This window comes from Panthera tigris, chromosome D3 (genome assembly GCF_018350195.1).
Source record: "Panthera tigris isolate Pti1 chromosome D3, P.tigris_Pti1_mat1.1, whole genome shotgun sequence".
Taxonomy (NCBI): domain Eukaryota; kingdom Metazoa; phylum Chordata; class Mammalia; order Carnivora; family Felidae; genus Panthera; species Panthera tigris.
The window spans coordinates 93,682,173-93,700,843 of NC_056671.1; the positions used below are offsets into that span (position 1 = coordinate 93,682,173).

The 18,671-nt window shown below is 47.0% G+C and overlaps 1 protein-coding gene across 1 annotated transcript; it reads left to right on the forward strand.

Moving 5' to 3' along the window:
- The first annotated feature begins 7,155 nt into the window (after nt 1-7,155).
- On the forward strand, nt 7,156-17,924 carry HSBP1L1 (heat shock factor binding protein 1 like 1). The gene is made up of 5 exons (XM_042962560.1): nt 7,156-7,361; nt 7,592-7,679; nt 8,657-8,723; nt 9,719-9,813; nt 17,507-17,924. Exons 2-5 carry the CDS (start codon nt 7,629-7,631, stop codon nt 17,525-17,527), a joined length of 234 nt encoding a protein of 77 aa, XP_042818494.1. The 5' UTR covers nt 7,156-7,361; nt 7,592-7,628; the 3' UTR covers nt 17,528-17,924.
- Nucleotides 17,925-18,671: the final 747 nt, after the last annotated feature.

Sequence of the window (18,671 nt, forward strand, 5' to 3'; positions counted from 1 at the left end):
CCTGCAACCATGAAAAGAACGACGACAACAAAACAGCAAACCCTGGGGAAGGGGGAGAATCTGATTTCCAGAGTAATCGCATCATGAGATTCGAATGTCCAGCGCTCAGCAAATCACAAGGCACACAAAGAAACAGGGGACTTCGGACCATTGAAAGGAAAAAGATAATTCAACAGAATCTGTCCCTAAAAAGGACCCGGTGTCAGATCTGGAGAGACTTTCAAGCAACTGTCTTAAAGATGCTCAAAGATCGGAGCCTGGAGCCTGTTTCCGATTCTGTGTCTCCCTCTCTCTCTGCCCCTCCCCCGTTCATGCTGTGTCTCTCTCTGTCCCAAAAATAAATAAAAAATGTTGAAAAAAAATTAAAAAAAAAAAAAAAAAAGATGCTCAAAGAGCTGGAGAGTGACAAAGTCAAGAAGACAGTGTGCGAACTACCGACAAGAAAGAAAGCCTAAGACCAAAAGAAATTCTGGAGCTGAAATTAGAGCAACTGAAATGAAAAATGCACCAGATAAATCGGAGGCGGATTTGAGCACGCAAAGGAGACAATATTTCGAAAATCTGTCCTGTTTCAAATTGTAGACAACTCACAGTGGCTCATTAGTCTGTATCCAAATCAGAGACAGTGAAGGTCTTTTTGCTTGGGGGGGCGGGGTCAGGGCTTAAACTCAATTCCTTCTCTCCTGTTTCCCCAGGTCTTCGCTCACTCACAGCTTTCGCACGCTTGGTCACACACTGAAACCCTGGAGGCTTTACAGCCACCCCAGGGGCACCCGGGGGCTTAGTCTGTTAAGCATCGACTCTTGGTTTCCACCCAGGTCATGATCTCAACGTTGTGGGATGGAGCCCCGTGTCAGGCTCTGGGCTGATGGTGCGGAGCCTGCTTAGGATTCTCTCTCTCCCTCTCTCTCTGCCCCTCCCCTGCTCACGCGCCTGCTCGATCTCTCTCTCAGAAAAAACCAAAAACCAAAAAACATTTAAAGCCACCCCAGAGCACTGACAAACAGGACAGTGCTGAGTCTGGTCACCGTGCAGCCAGGTTTGAGAGCCACTCTTTTCAAATTCACACCCAGTGCAGGAAGTCCTCATGGCTTAGGAGAATTGCTTCCAGGAGAGGACACTTAAACAAAGGGGGCCAGATGGCACGGTAAATAATTAGTGGATTACAAAATAGTGGATAATGTTGCATTAAAACATGAAAAAGTTATGAAACTAAAATAATTGTAAACATTATTCAAAATTAGGAAAATGTTGCCACTATTTTAGAATAAAAAGCAAGAAACCTTCTACTCAAATCTGTGTATCCAAATCTGTACCCCAAAAGAACCCCTCTTCTAACAGATTTTGTAAATGAGAATCTGCAAACGTATCAAAGGTAGAGACTGGAGACTGGGAGCCCCATCTCCCGCATTCTGCATCGGTACCTATACAAGAGCCCTCTTGACGAGCATGAGACAAAGACGAAAGAGAGCACTCTGACCTGTCCTGACGCAGCAGCTGCAGGCGCCTGGGTCCGCAGCGGCACAGATGAGGCCCTGCGGCGAAGGCCCCACACGGAGCCGGGGGCACCTGAGCCCTCCCTGGCGTTGACGCTTCGGGCGCAGAACTGCCTCTCACATTTGGTCAGACAGTGATGCTCTCATCTCTCAAAAGGTGAGTTTCCAACTGAGATAAAGCTTTGCTTCCTTTTTAGCTTGTGCTCTGGTGGCCCACGTCCTTGGTTTCATAAATATGTTCTGCTGCCTCTTTTCTTTTCCGATCCATCTAGCCTTGGACCAGCGAGACGCCACCCACAGCATCTGATGTCTGCAGTTTCCTGGCACACTTCAGTGCTCTCATGTTGTGGATGCCCCACCTCAGCTACATTAGAGGATTCTTCTCCCCAAACCTAGTTCCTTAAATGTAATATTCCTAAGGTGGGTTTCTATTAAGTGATGCTTGCTTCCATATTAATGAATTTGTCTCACATGGATGCAGGATTAAGACTTTGCTCCCTAACTAACCGGTATAGGTGAAAACCACCCAGGTGCTAGATGTAGAAGGACAGATCCTATATCTCCGGCGGGAGGGGGGTGGTTCTCAGAGACTTTCTGAGTAGGTTCTCACTGGACCAGAGAGATTACACTTCAGAAACACAAAACGTGTGTTTAAAAACACAAAGGCGAAAGAGAATCACAGGTTTCCCAGGTCCTGCAATTCTTTTTTTTTTTTTTAAGTTGAAACTGTATGTTTTTTTGTTTGTTCATTTTGGTCCTGGAATTGTTAGCCTAGAGTTTGAAGCTGGAAAAAATGTACTTTAAACAACTTTTTTTTTATTAAACTTTTTTTGAGAGAGAGAGCGGGGGGGGGCAGAGAGAGAGTGAGAGAGAGAGCACGCATACAAGCAGGGGAGGGGCAGAGAGAGAGAGAGAGAGAGAGAATCCCACGCAGGCTCTACAATCAGCACAAAGCCGATGCAGGGCTCAATCCCATGACACTGAGATCATGATCTAAGCTGAAATCAAAAGTCAGATGCTGGGGTGCCTGAGTGGCTCAATTGGTTAAGCAGCCGACCTTGGCTCAGGTCACGATCTCACGGTCCGTGAGTTCGAGCCCCGCATCGGGCTCTGTGCTGACAGCCCAGAGCCTGGAGCCCGTTTCAGATTCTGTGTCTCCCTCTCTCTGACCCTCCCCCGTTCATGCTCCGTCTCTCTCTGTCTCAAAAATAAATAAATGTTAAAAAAAATTTTTTTTAAAGTCAGATGCTTAACCCACTGAGCCCCCAGGCACCCCCCCACCCCGTTTTCACTTTTGGGGGCATATGCCCAGAAGTGGAGTCGCTGATTCATATGGTGATTCTATTTGTAATTTTTTGAGGACCCGCTGCCTCACCGTCCACAACAACTGCTCCATTTTAAGCTCTGGCCAGCAATACACCCGAGTTCCGGTTTCTCCACATCCCCACCCACACCTGTTGTTTCTGTGTTTCTGATAATAACCATCATCATGAATGTGAAAGCGTATCTCACCGTGGTTTGGATTTGCATGTCCCTGGTGACCAGTGATGTTGAGCATCCTTTCATGTGCTTGTTGGCCACTTGTATGTCTTCTTTGGAGAGATGTCTCTTCAAGTCCTTTGCCCATTTTTAATCAGGTTGCTTATTTTTTGTTGTTGTTGAGTTTTAGGAATTCTCTATATATTCTGGTATCGATTCCTTATCTGAGATATGACTTGGAAATATTTTCGCCCATTCTGAAGGTTGCCTTTTCATTCTGTTGATAGTATCCTTTGATGGACTTTCTCGGTGCTACACCCCACTCCTGGCCCTGTACTATAATCTCAAACAACTTAGTGAAGTTTAGGGCCTCATGTATGAAGTGGCAAGGCAATAATATTTGCCTTGCATGTGTTATTGTGGAGATGAACGAGAAAGTGGAAATAAAAAGTATTAGCCCCTCTTCCAGAAATAGCATTTGGGTATTCCCCTTTCTGTAACACTTTCCTACCCTTCCCAGTCAGCTGACACACCTCGTCTGTCTCCCAGTTCTGTACCCCTGGCGTACCTGGGAACTTGGAAGTGCTTGCAACCCCAAACACGGGACTAAGCCTTTCTTTTCCTCTCCCCTAAAGTCATCGAGCTCACTTTCACTCTGGCCCAACACTATCAAGCATCATGGGTGTGCAAAGGTATCACATGATGTGCTTGTCCAAATGCAGATTCTTGGGGTGGCTCAGTCGGTTGAACATCCGACTCTTGATTTTGCCTCAGGTCATGATCTCAGGGTCGTGGGATTGAGCCCTACAACAGGCTGCTCAAGATTCTCTCTCCCTCTGCCCCCCTCACCTGAACATGGGTTCCCTCTTTCTCTCTCTGTCTCAAACTGAAAAAAAAAAAAGTAGATTCTTGGGCTCAGGAAGGGCACCGAGCGACGTGGATGCTGTGGCTTGAGAACCACGCTAGGATGTGCTGTTTTAACCACCCAGACCCTGAACGTCCCACCTCCGGTGACTTCTGCCTCTGTTCCAGGACAACCACCTATTTCCATGACCACATCAAGGTCTTTGCCACCTGCTCCCCTAACAGCTGGACTTCTAGAATCTTCCTACATACCTTACAGGTTCTCTTTCTTGGTGACGGCATGAGCCCTCACATCACCCTGCCTCTGCTTTCTTACCATTCCCGACTGAGCGAGGGAACTGGGTCTGAGCCCCCTCCCTTCTTAGGGAGCCCCCAGGCCTCAGATTCTGGTGGGAGTTTCAGAGGCTCCGTCCCCTCAAGGGCAGTGCCGGGCCAGCTCTACCAGAAATACCTGGAGAGAACCCCATCGCCCACCCAGACCTCCAGCCACCCTCCGAGCTGGGGGCCTGTCTTTGTTTTCTCAGGCTCGTGTCCCAGTGGCCTGCTGGGCGCAGCAGGTTCTGCTTGCCTTGGTCGAGCTGTTCTGGAAGCTTGGGCTGAAGACCACTCGAGGCCAGGCTGGGCAGCCTCACGGAGGCTCCTTGGAGGAGAGAAACACAGGCAGAAGAGAGGCCCGTGGCCTCAGAGACGAGAGCCCCTGCTCTTGTGTGTGTCTAGTTCCAGGCTCCCGTGGGCCAGGCCGTGCTCCCTGCCTGCTGTCTACTGTCTGTAATTAAAAACAAGGAAGGCAGAGCCTGCGTGGGCTGTGAGCGTGCACAGTAACGCGGACCCACAGCCAGGACCAGCCGTTAGCGCCAGGAGTCCTCCCGGGAATCCGTGCTTCCCAGGGTGCTCCCAAGGCCCACCCCAGCCTAGCTCTGCACAGAACGTCAGAAGCGTCCAGCACCACGCAGCCCTGCCCTGTGTGAAGGAGCGTCTGGGGAGCCGTTTGCTTCCACGAGGGAACCTGCCCTTGCAGACAAGGTGGGTCCTGTCGTGAGAGAATCCGGGCTGGGCCCTCTTGCCCAGCAGGTTTTCCCTGAGTCCTTAGTGGCTGAGGGAGAACCCGGAGATCACCCAGCATGAGGCCTCTCCACCTCCACATCCTTCAAAGAGAAACCAGAAGCCGTAGGACAGGATTCCTCACCTGGGAACCATCCTTGGAGAGGAGGCTGAAGCTCAGGGCTTAGCCAGTGCGCCTCCTGCCACCCCCCTCTCCCCGGGCCAAGGTCCCCACTGCAAGGCTTCCTCCTCAGTCCCTGAAAGATCCTTAGAAAGACACGAAAAGTGGCAACACGGCCATGCTTTAAAAAAGCTATTAAGTTTATTTATTTTGAGAGACAGAGAGAGAGAGAGAGAGAACGCGCACACCCGTGTTTAAGTGGGGGAAGGGGCAGAGAGAGGGAGAGGGAGAGCATCCCTGCTGGGGACCCTCAGCATCGCAGAGCCAGACGTGGCTCCAACCCACAAACCGTGAGGTCACGACCTGAGCCGGACGTTTAACCGACTGAGCCACAGGCACCCTTAAAAAGGTATTTTAACAGCTTTATTGAGATATAATTCACATACCACAAATCCGCCCTTTAAAGCATACAATTCAATGATTTTTACTTTATTCACAGGGTCATGCACCCATCATCATAACCTAATTTTTGACTATTTTGCCCCCCCAAAGAAACCCCTTAACTGTTGAGCAGTCTCTCCCTATACCCTTCCTCCCACAACACCCAGCAACCACCACCCTGCTTTCCTCCTCTATGGATTCGCCAATTCTGGACATTTCATGTAACTGGAAGCCAGTCACAATATGTGGAGTTTTGTGACTGGCTTCCCTCTCTTAGCATGAAGTTCCCAAGTTCACCCACGTCATAGCGCCCCTCAGTGCTTCCCTCCTTCCTTATAGCTGAGTAACGTTCCACCGGATGGATGGACCACATTTTCTTTGCATTTGCCTATTGGTGGCCTCTTGGGCTGTTTCCACCCCTTAGCTATTGTTAACGGTGCTGCCGTGAACATCTGTGTCACGTGTATGCTGTCACTTCTCTCGTGTCTATGTCCGGAGGTAGAACTAAGGCTATATGGCGACTTTATGTGTAGCTTTCCGTGGAGTTGCCAGAAGGTTCTCCATACTGGCTGGGCCATGTTACATCCCACCAGCAGTGTGTAAGAGCTCTAACTTTGCCACACCCTTGCCAACACTCTCATTGTCTGTCTTTTGATTCTAGCCATCATAGTGGGTGTGAGGTGGGATCTCATTGTGGTTTTGATGTGCATTCTCCTGATGAGGCTGGGCCCTGGGACACGGGGGTGACCCAGACAGACACAGCCCCGCCCCACAGAGCTCTGAGTCCAGAAGGGTACAGACACGTAACCAAAACAGGTACCTGCTAAAAAACAGGGTCCTGGGGGTCACCAGGAAGTGACCCACGAGCCGCAATCCAGACAGGCCTGAAGGGTGCCAGGAGAGAAATGGGTTATGAGACCTTCCTTCCAGGGCTTCAGTAAAATCAGAACAGGACGCAAGTGTTGGCGGTGTGCCAGGACTTGGTCACGTCCTTAGGGGTAAAGTTGACCGTAGAAATGGCGGAGATTTAAAGAGCTGGCTGTCTGGTGGGTGGGTGGTGATGGGCCCAGGACGGGGGTGCACAAGAGGCCACGTGCAGGCTGCAGCTAAGTCACCCAGGGTCTCCGTGATCTCACTAGAGAAGTGACCACATTGCATAAAAACGGAGGAAACCTAAAGGCAGAAGGCAGGACAATGGGTGCCAGGGGCCGGGGAGGGGCTGTGCAGGTGCGCGCTGGTGACACAACCCCTGCCCCTGCACCCTGCACATGGTTACGGGCTAAGATGGTAAATGTCAGGGGCGCCTGGGGGCTCAGTTGGTGAAGCGTCAGACTCGATTTCAGCTCAGGTCATCATCTCACGGGGTTTGTGGGTTTGGCCCCTCTTGGGGCTCTGTTGACAGAGGGGAGTCTGCTGGGGATTCTCTCTCTTCCCCTCCCCCGCTCGCACTCTCTCTCTCAAAGTAAAAAATTAAAAGATGGTAAATTTTATACTGTGTATACTTTGTCATAAGAGTAAAAAGACGATGCTCACTCTCTAGCTACCCTCTTCCGTCTCTGACGCAATGAAAACAAAGCAAACCAGTCCTGCGCAGGGGAAGCCGTCAAACTGGACGAGCTACCTTTTCCCTGCACAGGGTCTCCCCTCCCTCCCCCGGGGGTGGGGGCTGACTGCCGGGCTGGAGCGGCCACCTCCCCAAGCCCTCACCTCCCCGGGCCTCCTCCCAGGACCTGACGCCGGTGCCCAGGGTGCCCGGCGCGGACAGCCACGCCCTGTCCAGGGATTCCCTTCTGGGCCCTTTTCCAGCGTCCGGGGGTCAGGAGTACGAACATCCAGGCTCTTCCAGTATTTGCCTCCGAAGCCTGAGCATCTCTGCAGCCGCCGCCGCCGTCATCGCTACAGGGATCTGTGTGGGTGAGGTGCGGCCCGGCCCATCCGCCACAGCCACCTTCCCCCCCGCCCCCCCCCCCCCGTCCCACCTGGACCACCTGCCACCCCCCACCCACCTGGACCACCTGCCCCCAACCCCACGACCCACCTGGACCACCTGCCCCCACCCCGACCCACCTGGACCACCTGCCCCCCTCCCCCCCCACGACCCACCTGGACCACCTGCCCCCCTCCCCCCCACGACCCACCTGGACCACAGGGACGCCGACCCACCTGGACCACCCGGATCATCCGACATGGACGCGCGGAGCCCCAAAGCCCCGGGCGGGGACGCGCTGCGGGACGCGGTGAGTGGGGCCCCCCTCCCCTCTTCCGCGTCCCTCCTCACCCTCCTCACCGTCTGGGCGCCGCACCTCCTCCCGGACTGTGCGTCCCCCACCCCCCCATGGGGCGCAAACCCTTCGCGGGGGGGGGGGGGGGGCTCCCGCTTCCGGTTCGCCGGGAGGAGCTCCCGGAGCAGGAGCGCCAGGCTGCGGGTCAGGAAGCGACTTCAAACGCTAGTCTGTCTTCTTGAAAAGAATTTGTTAGACGTTATACATAGGGCTACATTTTCTTGACAAAAGTGAAACAGAAACACCAAACCCTCTGAAGGGAAACTGCTCCCGATAGAAGCCGCAGCACCTTCATACGCACGTGCGGGTTGCACACTGATACCCGTCTCTGTATTCTCATCTCCAAAATGGGGACAGAGACAGGTGCGGGGAGGCAATTATCCCTGGTTCCAGATTTCACTTGGTAAGCCACAAGGAGGCACTATGCAAATATGGCTTGCGGTCACCAACAATACCGATACTCGCCTATGGCCTGGTCAACAAATCCTGCCATCCCACCCCAGCTGGTAACTACCCCAGAGTGCAGGGGAGACGCGAGGCCCACGTGTGCTCTGGATGGCTGGTTCAGCTCTGCTTGGGAATTCTTTGGGGGACTCAAGGTTATTAAGGCATTCTCCTATACTTTCTCTTGGACATTTGATAGTTTCAGCGCTTACATTCAGGTGTATGATGATTTGGAGTTAATTTCGGGGTATGGTGTGACGCACCTCTGCTTAGTTAGTTAGTTATGTATTTGGCTCTCATTGTCCCAGCACTGTTTTCAGAAGATTTTCCTTCGCCTTTGAATAGAAAGCTCTGGACACCTTGTCCAAAATCTAACTAACTAACTAACTAACTATATATTTATATGGAGGTTCTATTCCGTGATGCTAAAATGCCCTACATCAAGAGTAAATATTATATTCAATTGTCTTATGGTTCATTTTTTTCAGGCAGAAAACCTATTTCAGGAACTTCAAGAACATTTTCAAGCTCTAACTGCAACTCTGAACCTCAGAAATATCCTTTCTATCTTATAACAAATACTATACAATGCTTTTGAACTGTAATATTATCAAGGAATATCTTTTGTCTGCTATTAGTGGATAATTGTTGACCTACGATGTCCTGGTGTTTACATTGTGCCTTTCCATGATACCCTGGTGTATTAACTACCACTCACAGGTAATTACTTCCTGCTTGGCCAGCCATACAGGGCATTTTGTATGAGAGCAATACGATACAAGGACGCAACGCACAATACTACCCAGTGGGGCTTTCTGAGCCTACAGACTACTAAATCCGAGTAGTCTGCTGAATAACATCTGTGCACTTCCACGGAATCAGAAACTTGCAAACATCACATGGAATGTCTTCAACCGAGGATACTATATATGGCTCCCTGACCTTTGTTTTGTTTGGTTTTGCAACTTCAGCAGCTGTTTTAAGACATGAATTCAAACAGAATTAGAGTAAAATGTTTGTTTCCAGTTTGAGCAAATCCAGATAAGCTGTAATATCGGTCCTAAGACTTAGAGCGCTAGAGCTCACTTTACTAATTGAATTCATTCCATAGAAATTGTTTAAAAAAAGGGGCGCCTGGGTGGCTCAGTCGGTTCAGCATCCGCTTGCGGCTCAGGTCATGATCTCACGTCTGTAGGTTCAAGCCCCCTGTGGGGCTCTGTGCTGACACGTCAGAGCCTGGAGCCTGCCTCGGATTCAGTATCTCCCTCTCTCTCTCTCAAAAATAAACATTTAAAAAAATTAAAAAAGAAAAAAGAACCGAGCTTACAATTCAAAGGTTAAAGACACGCTCCAAAAAACCTCAGGGGAATAGTTAATTTGCACTGACCTTAAGGTATTAGTACGCGTAGTCTTTGAATCCCTCGTTTTAAGTGTTGCACTGCCGGGGCATTTTATCAATAGGCTCGATGAGTAGCTGCAATCTGAAGGATCTCTCAGGACTTTCTGGCTGGTGCTCTGTACCCTGTGTAAAATTCTCCTTAACATCGTACTGGAAGAAATGGGAAATCGCATCGAAGATTTACAGAAGAATGTGAATGACTTAATGGTGCAAGCTGGGATTGAAAATTCTATTAAAGAACAAATGGTAAGGCCATTATTAGGAAACTAAATATGTTTGTCTTTTGCATATCTTTTGATTGCTTTCATCTTGAAAAATACAATCCCATATTTGTTCACTGTGGGGATTATTGCCTCTGTACTACGTGGAAAATCTTCAGGAATAATAAGACATTTACAAATGCTCTTTTCTAAATAGACTAAGAGAAACACTCCTTGTCATAGTTCCTTAAAAAGTGTACAGTTTATTTATTTAAAAAAATTTTTTTAATGTTTATCTATTCTTGAGAGATAGAGACAGAGCACAAGCAGGGGAGGGGCAAAGAAAGACACAGAACCTGAAGCAGGCTCCAGGCTCGGAGCCATCAGCACAGAGCCCAACGCAGGGCTCGAACCCACAGACTGCAAGATCATGACCTGAGCCGAAGTCGGACACCCAACTGACTGAGTCACCCAGGCGCCCCAAAAAGTGTAGTTTAAATGACAAGCTCTACTATTTAAAAAATGGATGTTATTAAAGTGCTTTTCACAACCACCCCTCAAATTAGTCTTCTATCAAAACACAAATCATGATGAATTGGAGACTGGGGATTATAAGGTAGTTTCTGTTTCAGACAATATATTTATATAACCATTTGAAGAAGACATATGGGCATTAAGCCCTCAACCCGTTTCTCAGTGGTTCAAGAGCCGTCCATCCTGGCTCCCACAATGCAAACCTTTCCGGTGGGATGTTGCATTTAATCTTGAAGATGCAAGTAAATGCTTGGCTTCAGGTCTCAGACTGGATCTGTGTTCATGTGCTATATGTGGAGGTTCACAACTTCATCAAGATACTTATGTCTGTTTTATTCTGATAGATAAGAATAATAGATTATTCTCATCGAACGATTAGGTGTCTTTGTTTCCCTTGTCTTACTGTCTCTTTTATAATTATCCTAAGTCAGCTGGCAAATTATCCCCACTTAATCCTGCTAAATCAGGGCCAGTTCACCTATCAGCGACTTACAAATACCTACATCTGGTATCCTGGTAACAAAGGTAATCGTAACCTGCGTCCTGCTGCCACCATAAAACGCTGCAGAGGACGCTCTGTCTCTGAGGTGGAAGGCATAGCTTCAATCAGGCTCCCTCGACGGGGCCCACCAGTCCTGAGGCGGGGCGAGCAAGCCCTCCCCCGCCCCCCTGCAGGACTGACTGAGTGAGAAGAGGAGAGCCTCAGGGCAGGAAGCCCTGTGCCCAGAAGAGATCCGGCACACTGCAGGCACGGGATGGCAGCCAGGTAACCAGGTCCCTAACCTCCATCACTCAGATCTAGCTGCTGTTTTCAATTTGGTCGAAAACACTAAATATTAGGCACCAAGTTAAATGATCAAGTAGGTGTGGAAACCTCACTACGTGATGTGCACGAGCCTGAGAGAAGGTCAGATCTCCAAGTGTGTTTAAAAGTGGTACTGCCGGGGCGCCTGGGTGGCTCAGTCGGTTAAGCAGCCGACTTCGGCTCAGGTCATGATCTCACGGTCCGTGAGTTCGAGCCCCGCGTCGGGCTCTGTGCTGACAGCTCAGAGCCTGGAGCCTGCTTCAGATTCTGTGTCTCCCTCTCTCTGACCCTCCCCCGTTCATGCTCTGTCTCTCTCTGTCTCAAAAATAAATAAACGTTAAAAAAATTTTTTTTAAATAAAAAAATAAATAAATAAAAGTGGTACTGCCTTCTAAATGAAAAGACCTAAACAAACTGAGATGTTTGCACAAATCTGTACTTGTTGGTTGTGCTTGGTCGCACTAGGTCAGGGTTAACACAGGGCTGGCTTGTGCTGTGAATCTCAGGGGATTGTGCACACCCCTCAAACCTGTGTTCCAGTTGTGGGGAACCCAAGATGTTAAAAACTGCTGTTCTATATTCCGATAGATCTGGTACTTTGTCAGTCTCCCATTAAATGACGTTGTAACACCTTTCCGGCAATTACTTAGGCACAGATAGGCAGTGAGTGTGTGGGTGGAGGGAGCAGGGCGCTTCCCTCTGGGGTACTGTGTGCTCAGTCACCGCGGTGGAATACTGATGCGGGAGTCACATTTCGGTAAGAGAACGCGCAGTTTATTCACCTGCAGTTGTGAATCCACACTGACTCCATCTGTCAAACATGAAAAATTTGTGGTTTTCTATACACTCAATTTTTCCTATCCACAAAATGTGTTTTAATTAAGGGAACTTGGGGCACCTGGGTGGCTCAGTCAGTTGAGCCCCTGACTTCGGCTCAGGTCGTGATCTCACAGTTTGTTAGTTTGAGCCCCATGCGGGTCTCTGTGCTGACAGCTCAGAGCCTGGAGCCTGCTTCGGATTCTGTGTCTCCCTCCCTCCCTGCCTCTCCCCTACTTGTGCTCTCTCTGTCTCTCTCTCTGTTTCTCTCTCTCAAAAATAAATAAACATTAAAAATTTTTTTTAAAAATTACAGGAAATTAAGGTATTTTATTGACAGCTTTGGATTCCAGGTTATTTAACTGTGCATTAATTGGTATATAAATCAACCATTACCTCTTTCAAATTTTTTCTTACAGACCTGAAGACTTGAAAATATGATAAAGTCAAAGTCGTACTTTTTGAATGACAATTTGCATAGTATGTGTTCTGGTTTTTACTATTTAATTTAAAAATTCATTTTAATGAAGTGAAAGATTAAAAGAACAATGCAATAAGAACATAGTTTAGAAGGCGATTAACCACTTGACCAAGATGGTTCTAAAATGGCAGAACATCTTTCAACGCATACCTAGTATTTACAAGTCAGGGGAGGAAAGCATAAGCTATATCAGGTCAGCTTTTTTTCCTGAATTGTGTTCTAGATAGATCTTTTTAAAAAAAAATCACAAGCTGTTTTGTGATTGAGATTTCTTTTTCAATACCTGCATTCCAACTCAGCTTTTCCAGTCATATGGTTCTCTGTCTAGTCCAAACACATTCTGATAGCAGTGTTCTCCAAACCAAACAAAACCCAGGAAAACAGCCCGCCTCGTCCCAGGTCACCCTTGCCCACTCTGCTCCTAAGGAGGTGGTTACCAAGAAGAAGCACAAAGATCACAGTTCAGCTTATTTTGTAGGTTATATAGAGACGTTTTCAAATAATTATCCAATTTCCCTCTCTGAGCCAAAGTAAAGCAGAACAGGGTCGGTAATAGGCTCTCATTGTAAAAATAACATGATTCCTGCATATGAGATAAATTTTATTCTTCATACAAAAGTCAAAACCACCCATAATTCTACAATTTAAATTGAATTAGCCACTGTAAACATTTTTCTGTACATACAATTCTATATATGTTTGATGATGTTGTTTATAATCTCATATCCTGTTCTCTTCATATCATAAACGTTTTTCCATCTGAAAATTTCACACACTTCTCATATTTTTTTTTATGGCTGACTACTATTCTATCATATGGATGTAATAATTTAACCATTTCCTTGACTGTTCCTTGGACATTGACTGATATTTCCCACCATCTTGCTACTATAAATAATGCTGTAAGGAACACTGTTACCATGAATTCTCTGCATGTTTCATTAGGGTCAAAAGTGTGACTGAAGACCGAGTACATTAGTCGAATGCATTTAAGAAATGAAGCATCATTTTATACTCCCAACAGTGGTGTATGTCTTTCCTTTTTTAATCCAAGTTTTAAAATGGCATCGTTTAAATTCAGTATTCTGGGGCGCCTGGGTGGCTGCCGGTTAAGCGTCCGACTTCAGCTCAGGTCATGGTCTCACGGTTCGTGGGTTTGAGCCCCACGTTGGGCTCTGTGCTGACAGCTCAGAGCCTGGAGCCCGTTTCAGATTCTCTGCCTCCTTCTCTCTCTGCCCCTCCCCACTCGCGCTCTGTCTCCCTCTGTCTCAAAAATAAATAAACATTTAAAAAAAATTTTTAATTGAGTATTCTTGGGGACTTAAAATCATGATAGTTCTATTGGATTAGGTGAAAAATCTCAAAGCATTTTAGCTGCTATTATAATTTTAGCAGAAACTAGATATTTGAATTGAAGTAAACCAAACAGATTTGAGTCCTCATTAATAACATAGATCACAATTCAAAATCCAGGATTTTCAAGAGATTAAAGTAGGTAGAAAAGAAAACTTCTATTAGTTATTCACTAAATAAAAACACTAGGGGCACCTGACTGGCTCAGTTGGTAAAGCGTGTGACTCTTGACCTCGAGGTTGTGAGTTCAAGCTCTACATGGGGCATGGAGCCTACTTAAAAAATAAAATAAAAACAGTAACACTGTCCAAAAAGTACTAACTTCTTTGTGGATCCTCTTGGACAGTCTGACATTAAACATCTTGATGATTCATTCAAACCTTTAGAGAGATTATTTGACATTTTAGAATATCATACCTGTTTCAACATGTTCCTAACATTTTTATAAAGGATTGCTATTCTCCAGCACCCTGTTGCATAGATTTAAAAGAAACCAAATGCTTCCATAAGGAAAAAGGGGGACGTAGCACATGGGTTTACACGTGCTTAACCATGCTTATTCCAATCTAAACTTGACTGATATGGAACTTCAGTAGCAACCAGTTTATTCATAGAATACTTAAGTGAAATGTTGCGAATTCAGTATCAAATGCTATATTCATATACTTGCAATTTAAAACTCATTTCACACAAAATTTTTGAACTTATGAGAACACCAAGCTTAATAGCAAAGGGCTAACTTTGTAAGGCAGCATTTCCAGATGCAATTGCCTGAAGGTTTAATTCTCACATTTAATTTCCTTTTTGTTTTTTAAAGTTTATTTATTTATTTTTGAGAGCGAGAAAGCACAAGTGGGGGAGGGGCAGAGAGGGAGGAAGAGAGACAATCCCAAGCAGGCTCTCTGCTGTCAGCACTGAGGTGGGTTCAGGGCTCAAACACACAAACCATGTGATCATGACCTGAACCAAAGTCAGAAGCCGAACTCACCGAGCCACCCAGGCGCCCCTAATTTCCTTTCTTGACAACTATGGTCTCTTGCCTGACCTATCACCATAGACTTTTTTAAAATATATTTTTAAAATATTTATTTTTGAGAGATAGAGCAGAGTCGGGGAGGGGCAGAGAGAGGGAAACACATAATCCGAAGCAGGCTCCAGGCTCTGAGCTGTCAGCACAGAGCCGGATGCGGGGCCTGACCCCACGAACTGTGAGATCACGACCTGAGCTGAAGTTGGACGCTTAGCCGACTGAGCTACCCAGGTGCCCCTAAATATTTTTTAAAATGTTTATATTTGAGAGAGAGCACAGAAGGGGGGGAGAGAGGGGCGCCTGGGTGGCGCAGTCGGTTGGGCGGCCGACTTCGGCTCAGGTCATGATCTCACGGTCCGTGGGTTCGAGCCCCGCGTCGGGCTCTGTGCTGACAGCTCAGAGCCTGGAGCCTGTTTCAGATTCTGTGTCTCCCTCTCGCTGACCCTCCCCTGTTCATGCTCTGTCTCTCTCTGTCTCAAAAATAAATAAAACGTTAAAAAAAGTTTAAAAAAAAAAAAAAAGAAGAAGGGGGGAGAGAGAGGGACTCAGAGGATCTGAAAAAGGCTGTGTCTCTCTCAAAAATAAACAAACATTAAAAAATTTAAAAAAAAAAGAAAAGAAAAGAAACCTGGTGAGGCCACGAACACATCCTATATTTTAACTGAGCAGCTTGAGAAACGACATTTAGGGTGCAGATTTTAGAAATATCAGTGGTGTGGTTTTAGAGTAGTTGTAGCTTTGATTTTGTCAGTGCTCTGAGCAACTCCTCTCTCCTCTGCATAGGATCAGAAGTTAGAAAAAGGCAGTCTAGGGACCCACACGTAACAATCTACTGCAAACACACGAGGTTGCTGGTTGTTTTCACGTTTCGGATCTTTGTTTTGAATGTCTGAGGACTGTATGTAAATGACATCATACCATAGTATCCTGCGCCCAGCTTCTCCAGTCAGTAGTTTCAAATTCATCTATGTTGATGTATGTAGCTCTGCTTGAGTCACTAACTGCTGTGTAATGGCCTTCTGAATTGTTTTGCACTGGACTAATACTGTTTCCGAATTATACTGCAATAAACACTCTTGCGTATCTCCTCTGTGTCAGTTTCCCTGGGGTACTTGATTACTTACTGGGTCCCTGAATATATTCGGTACCTTCTAGGCTTGTTGCCTCTGTGTCAGCTGCCACGACTAATTCCTGGACTTTGCACAAAAACCATCCTGGGGAGGATGGGAAACAGAAATCATTCAGATTCAGAGAACCAAGGGTACTGGTATACTTTCTGCACTAGCTAATTTCAACTTGAATAAAACAACCTGGTGCAGTGATGAGGCACGTTTCGGTAGCCATGCAGATCTAGGTTTGAATTCATGCCCTGTGTAAGGAGTTGTAACTTCGGGCAACCTAAGCTTTAATTTCCTTCTCTACAAACTATCCACCTCGCAGGTGGTTTGCAAATGGTTTGCAAATCACTTAGCTCTGGGCAAGGTAAACAGTAGGTACATAATGATAAGATATAAACTTGGAATGAAGAGACCAAACTATTATAAATTCAACTATATTGCAGTCACAAAGCACTTCCAGTGAAAAAGATAGTTATTAAAGTCAAATGTGAATGAACTTATTACAACTTATAAATACAAGTTTACAGCAAGTACAGAGTAAGTTTACAAATGTGGAGTGTAATTTTTTTGCTTATTTTTTTGTTAATAGCAATAAAGCTTTATCAATAAGATATAATTCACGTTATGCAATTCACCCAGTCAACACACACACTTCATTGGTTTTGGTATATTCACAGATGTGTACAACCATCACAGTTTTAGAACGCTTTCATCATCTCAAGAAGAAACCCCATTCCCATTAGCTACCACCGCACCCCTTCCCCTCCTCCTAGTCTCAAGCAACCACTAATCTACTTTCTGTCCCTACGCCTAGTCTGGATATTTCCTATGAATGGAATCACACGATACGTAGCATCTAGTCTCTTTCCCTTACCCTGATGTTTTCAGGGTTCACCATGTTGTAGCCCACGTCAGTAGTTACTTGTGACCAACTAATACTCCATTGTATGGCTGTGCCATATTTTGTCTATCCATTCTTCACTTGATGGCCACACAAGTTGTTTCCCCATTTTGGTGATCATGAGTAACGCTGCCACCAATGTTCTGTCCAAGGTCCTGTGTGGACACACGTGTTCATTCTCTTGGGCATATAGGCAAGACTGATATTTCTGGGTCAAATGGTAATTCCCGATTTTATTGGGGAACTGTCAAACTGGTTTCCAAAGTGGCTGCAGCGTTCCACCTCTCCACCAGCAGTGCACGAGGGCTCCAACGCCTCCATGTCCTTGACCTTGAATCTACTCGTCCTTGACCACACATGTAGTAATCTGACCCTTTGAATCTACTCACAGCCATCCTAGTGGGCGTGAAGTGGCATCTCCTGGCTTTGATTTGCATTTCCTTGATGAGTAATGACAGCGAGCTCTTCCTAGGATTGTTGGCTGTTCTATCTTGGATACGCGTCCAAAGTAGAATACGGTCTATTATGTCAGGTACTTGGGGTCGTGCTGATGTTCCCACTAGCCCCTCGTTTGATATGGGATCATACAACCTATTCTGCAAATGGGCAAGTTTAGGCTGGAGGAATGAAGCTGAGGATTTGCATTTGAGTTTGAAATCCATTTAAAGCACACCTCCTTTGTACTTGTGTTCCAACCACAGTCAATCTGGTCACAGCAGTGAGGGCCCAGCAGGCACCATCCAAAGACACTATTCCAAGACATGGGACAGCAGACACTACCACCCCCACACTCCAGAGACAACGGAGCTCCAGGAGGCCACTTGCCACAGTAAGCGGCAGAGCCTGGCGGTGAAACCAGACAGGGCTGCAGGGTGTGGCCCCGGCTCCCCGCAAGATGTTCCTGGGAAGATCCTAACCACCCACCCATCAACATGCTGCTGGGGTGAGAGACACTCAACACTGTGATAAGGAAACCAGCTGTATGTACTGAAGAGCTGTGGTTTCTACAGAAAATACAGCCTGCTTAAGTTCGTTAGATACGATGTTTGGAGGAATAAGAAACGACTTCTTGGGGCGCCTGGGTGGCTCAGTCGGTTGAGCGTCCGACTTCGGCTCAGGTCATGATCTCACGATCCACGGGTTCAAGCCCCGCGTCGGGCTCTGTGCTGACAGCTCAGAGCCTGGAGCCCGTTTCAGATTCTGTGTCTCCCTCTCTCTCTGCCCCTCCCCTGTTCATGCTCTGTCTCTCTCTGTCTCAAAAATAAATACAAACGTTAAAAAAAAAATTAAAAAAAAAAAGAAACGACTTCTTACTCTTTATGTTTAAAAGGAAAATAAGACTCATTATTTTATTGCACTGTTTTTATAGCCAGAAGACTAAAAAATACTTTTTCCCCCAAGTGTATATTCTTTCTGAACTCAAGCCTTTGGACTCTGTTGTGGGTTGAATTGTGATCCCCATAAATTCCTATGAGTTCTACCCCCAGTACAATGTGCCCTTAGTTGGAGATGGGGTCATCACAGGTATAATTAGTTAAGATGAGGTCATGCTGGGGAAGGGTGGCCCTCATCCAATGACCAGTGTCCCTGTAAGAAGGGGAAATCTGGACACAGACCCGCACACAGGAAGGAGGCCCCGTGAAGATCTGGGTGAAGCGTCAAGCCAAAGATTGCCAGAAACTAGCAGAATCTGGGGGAGGGGCAGGGAACAGATTCTCCATCACAGCCCCAAAGACCCCAGCCCGAGCACACCTGGATCTGGAGTCCTAGCCGGCAGGATGTGCGAGCCCCCTCGCTTCCGTTGTCACCCCGTCTGCGTACTTTGTTACGGCAGGTCTCAGAGACGCCCACGGCCAGGCGTATAAA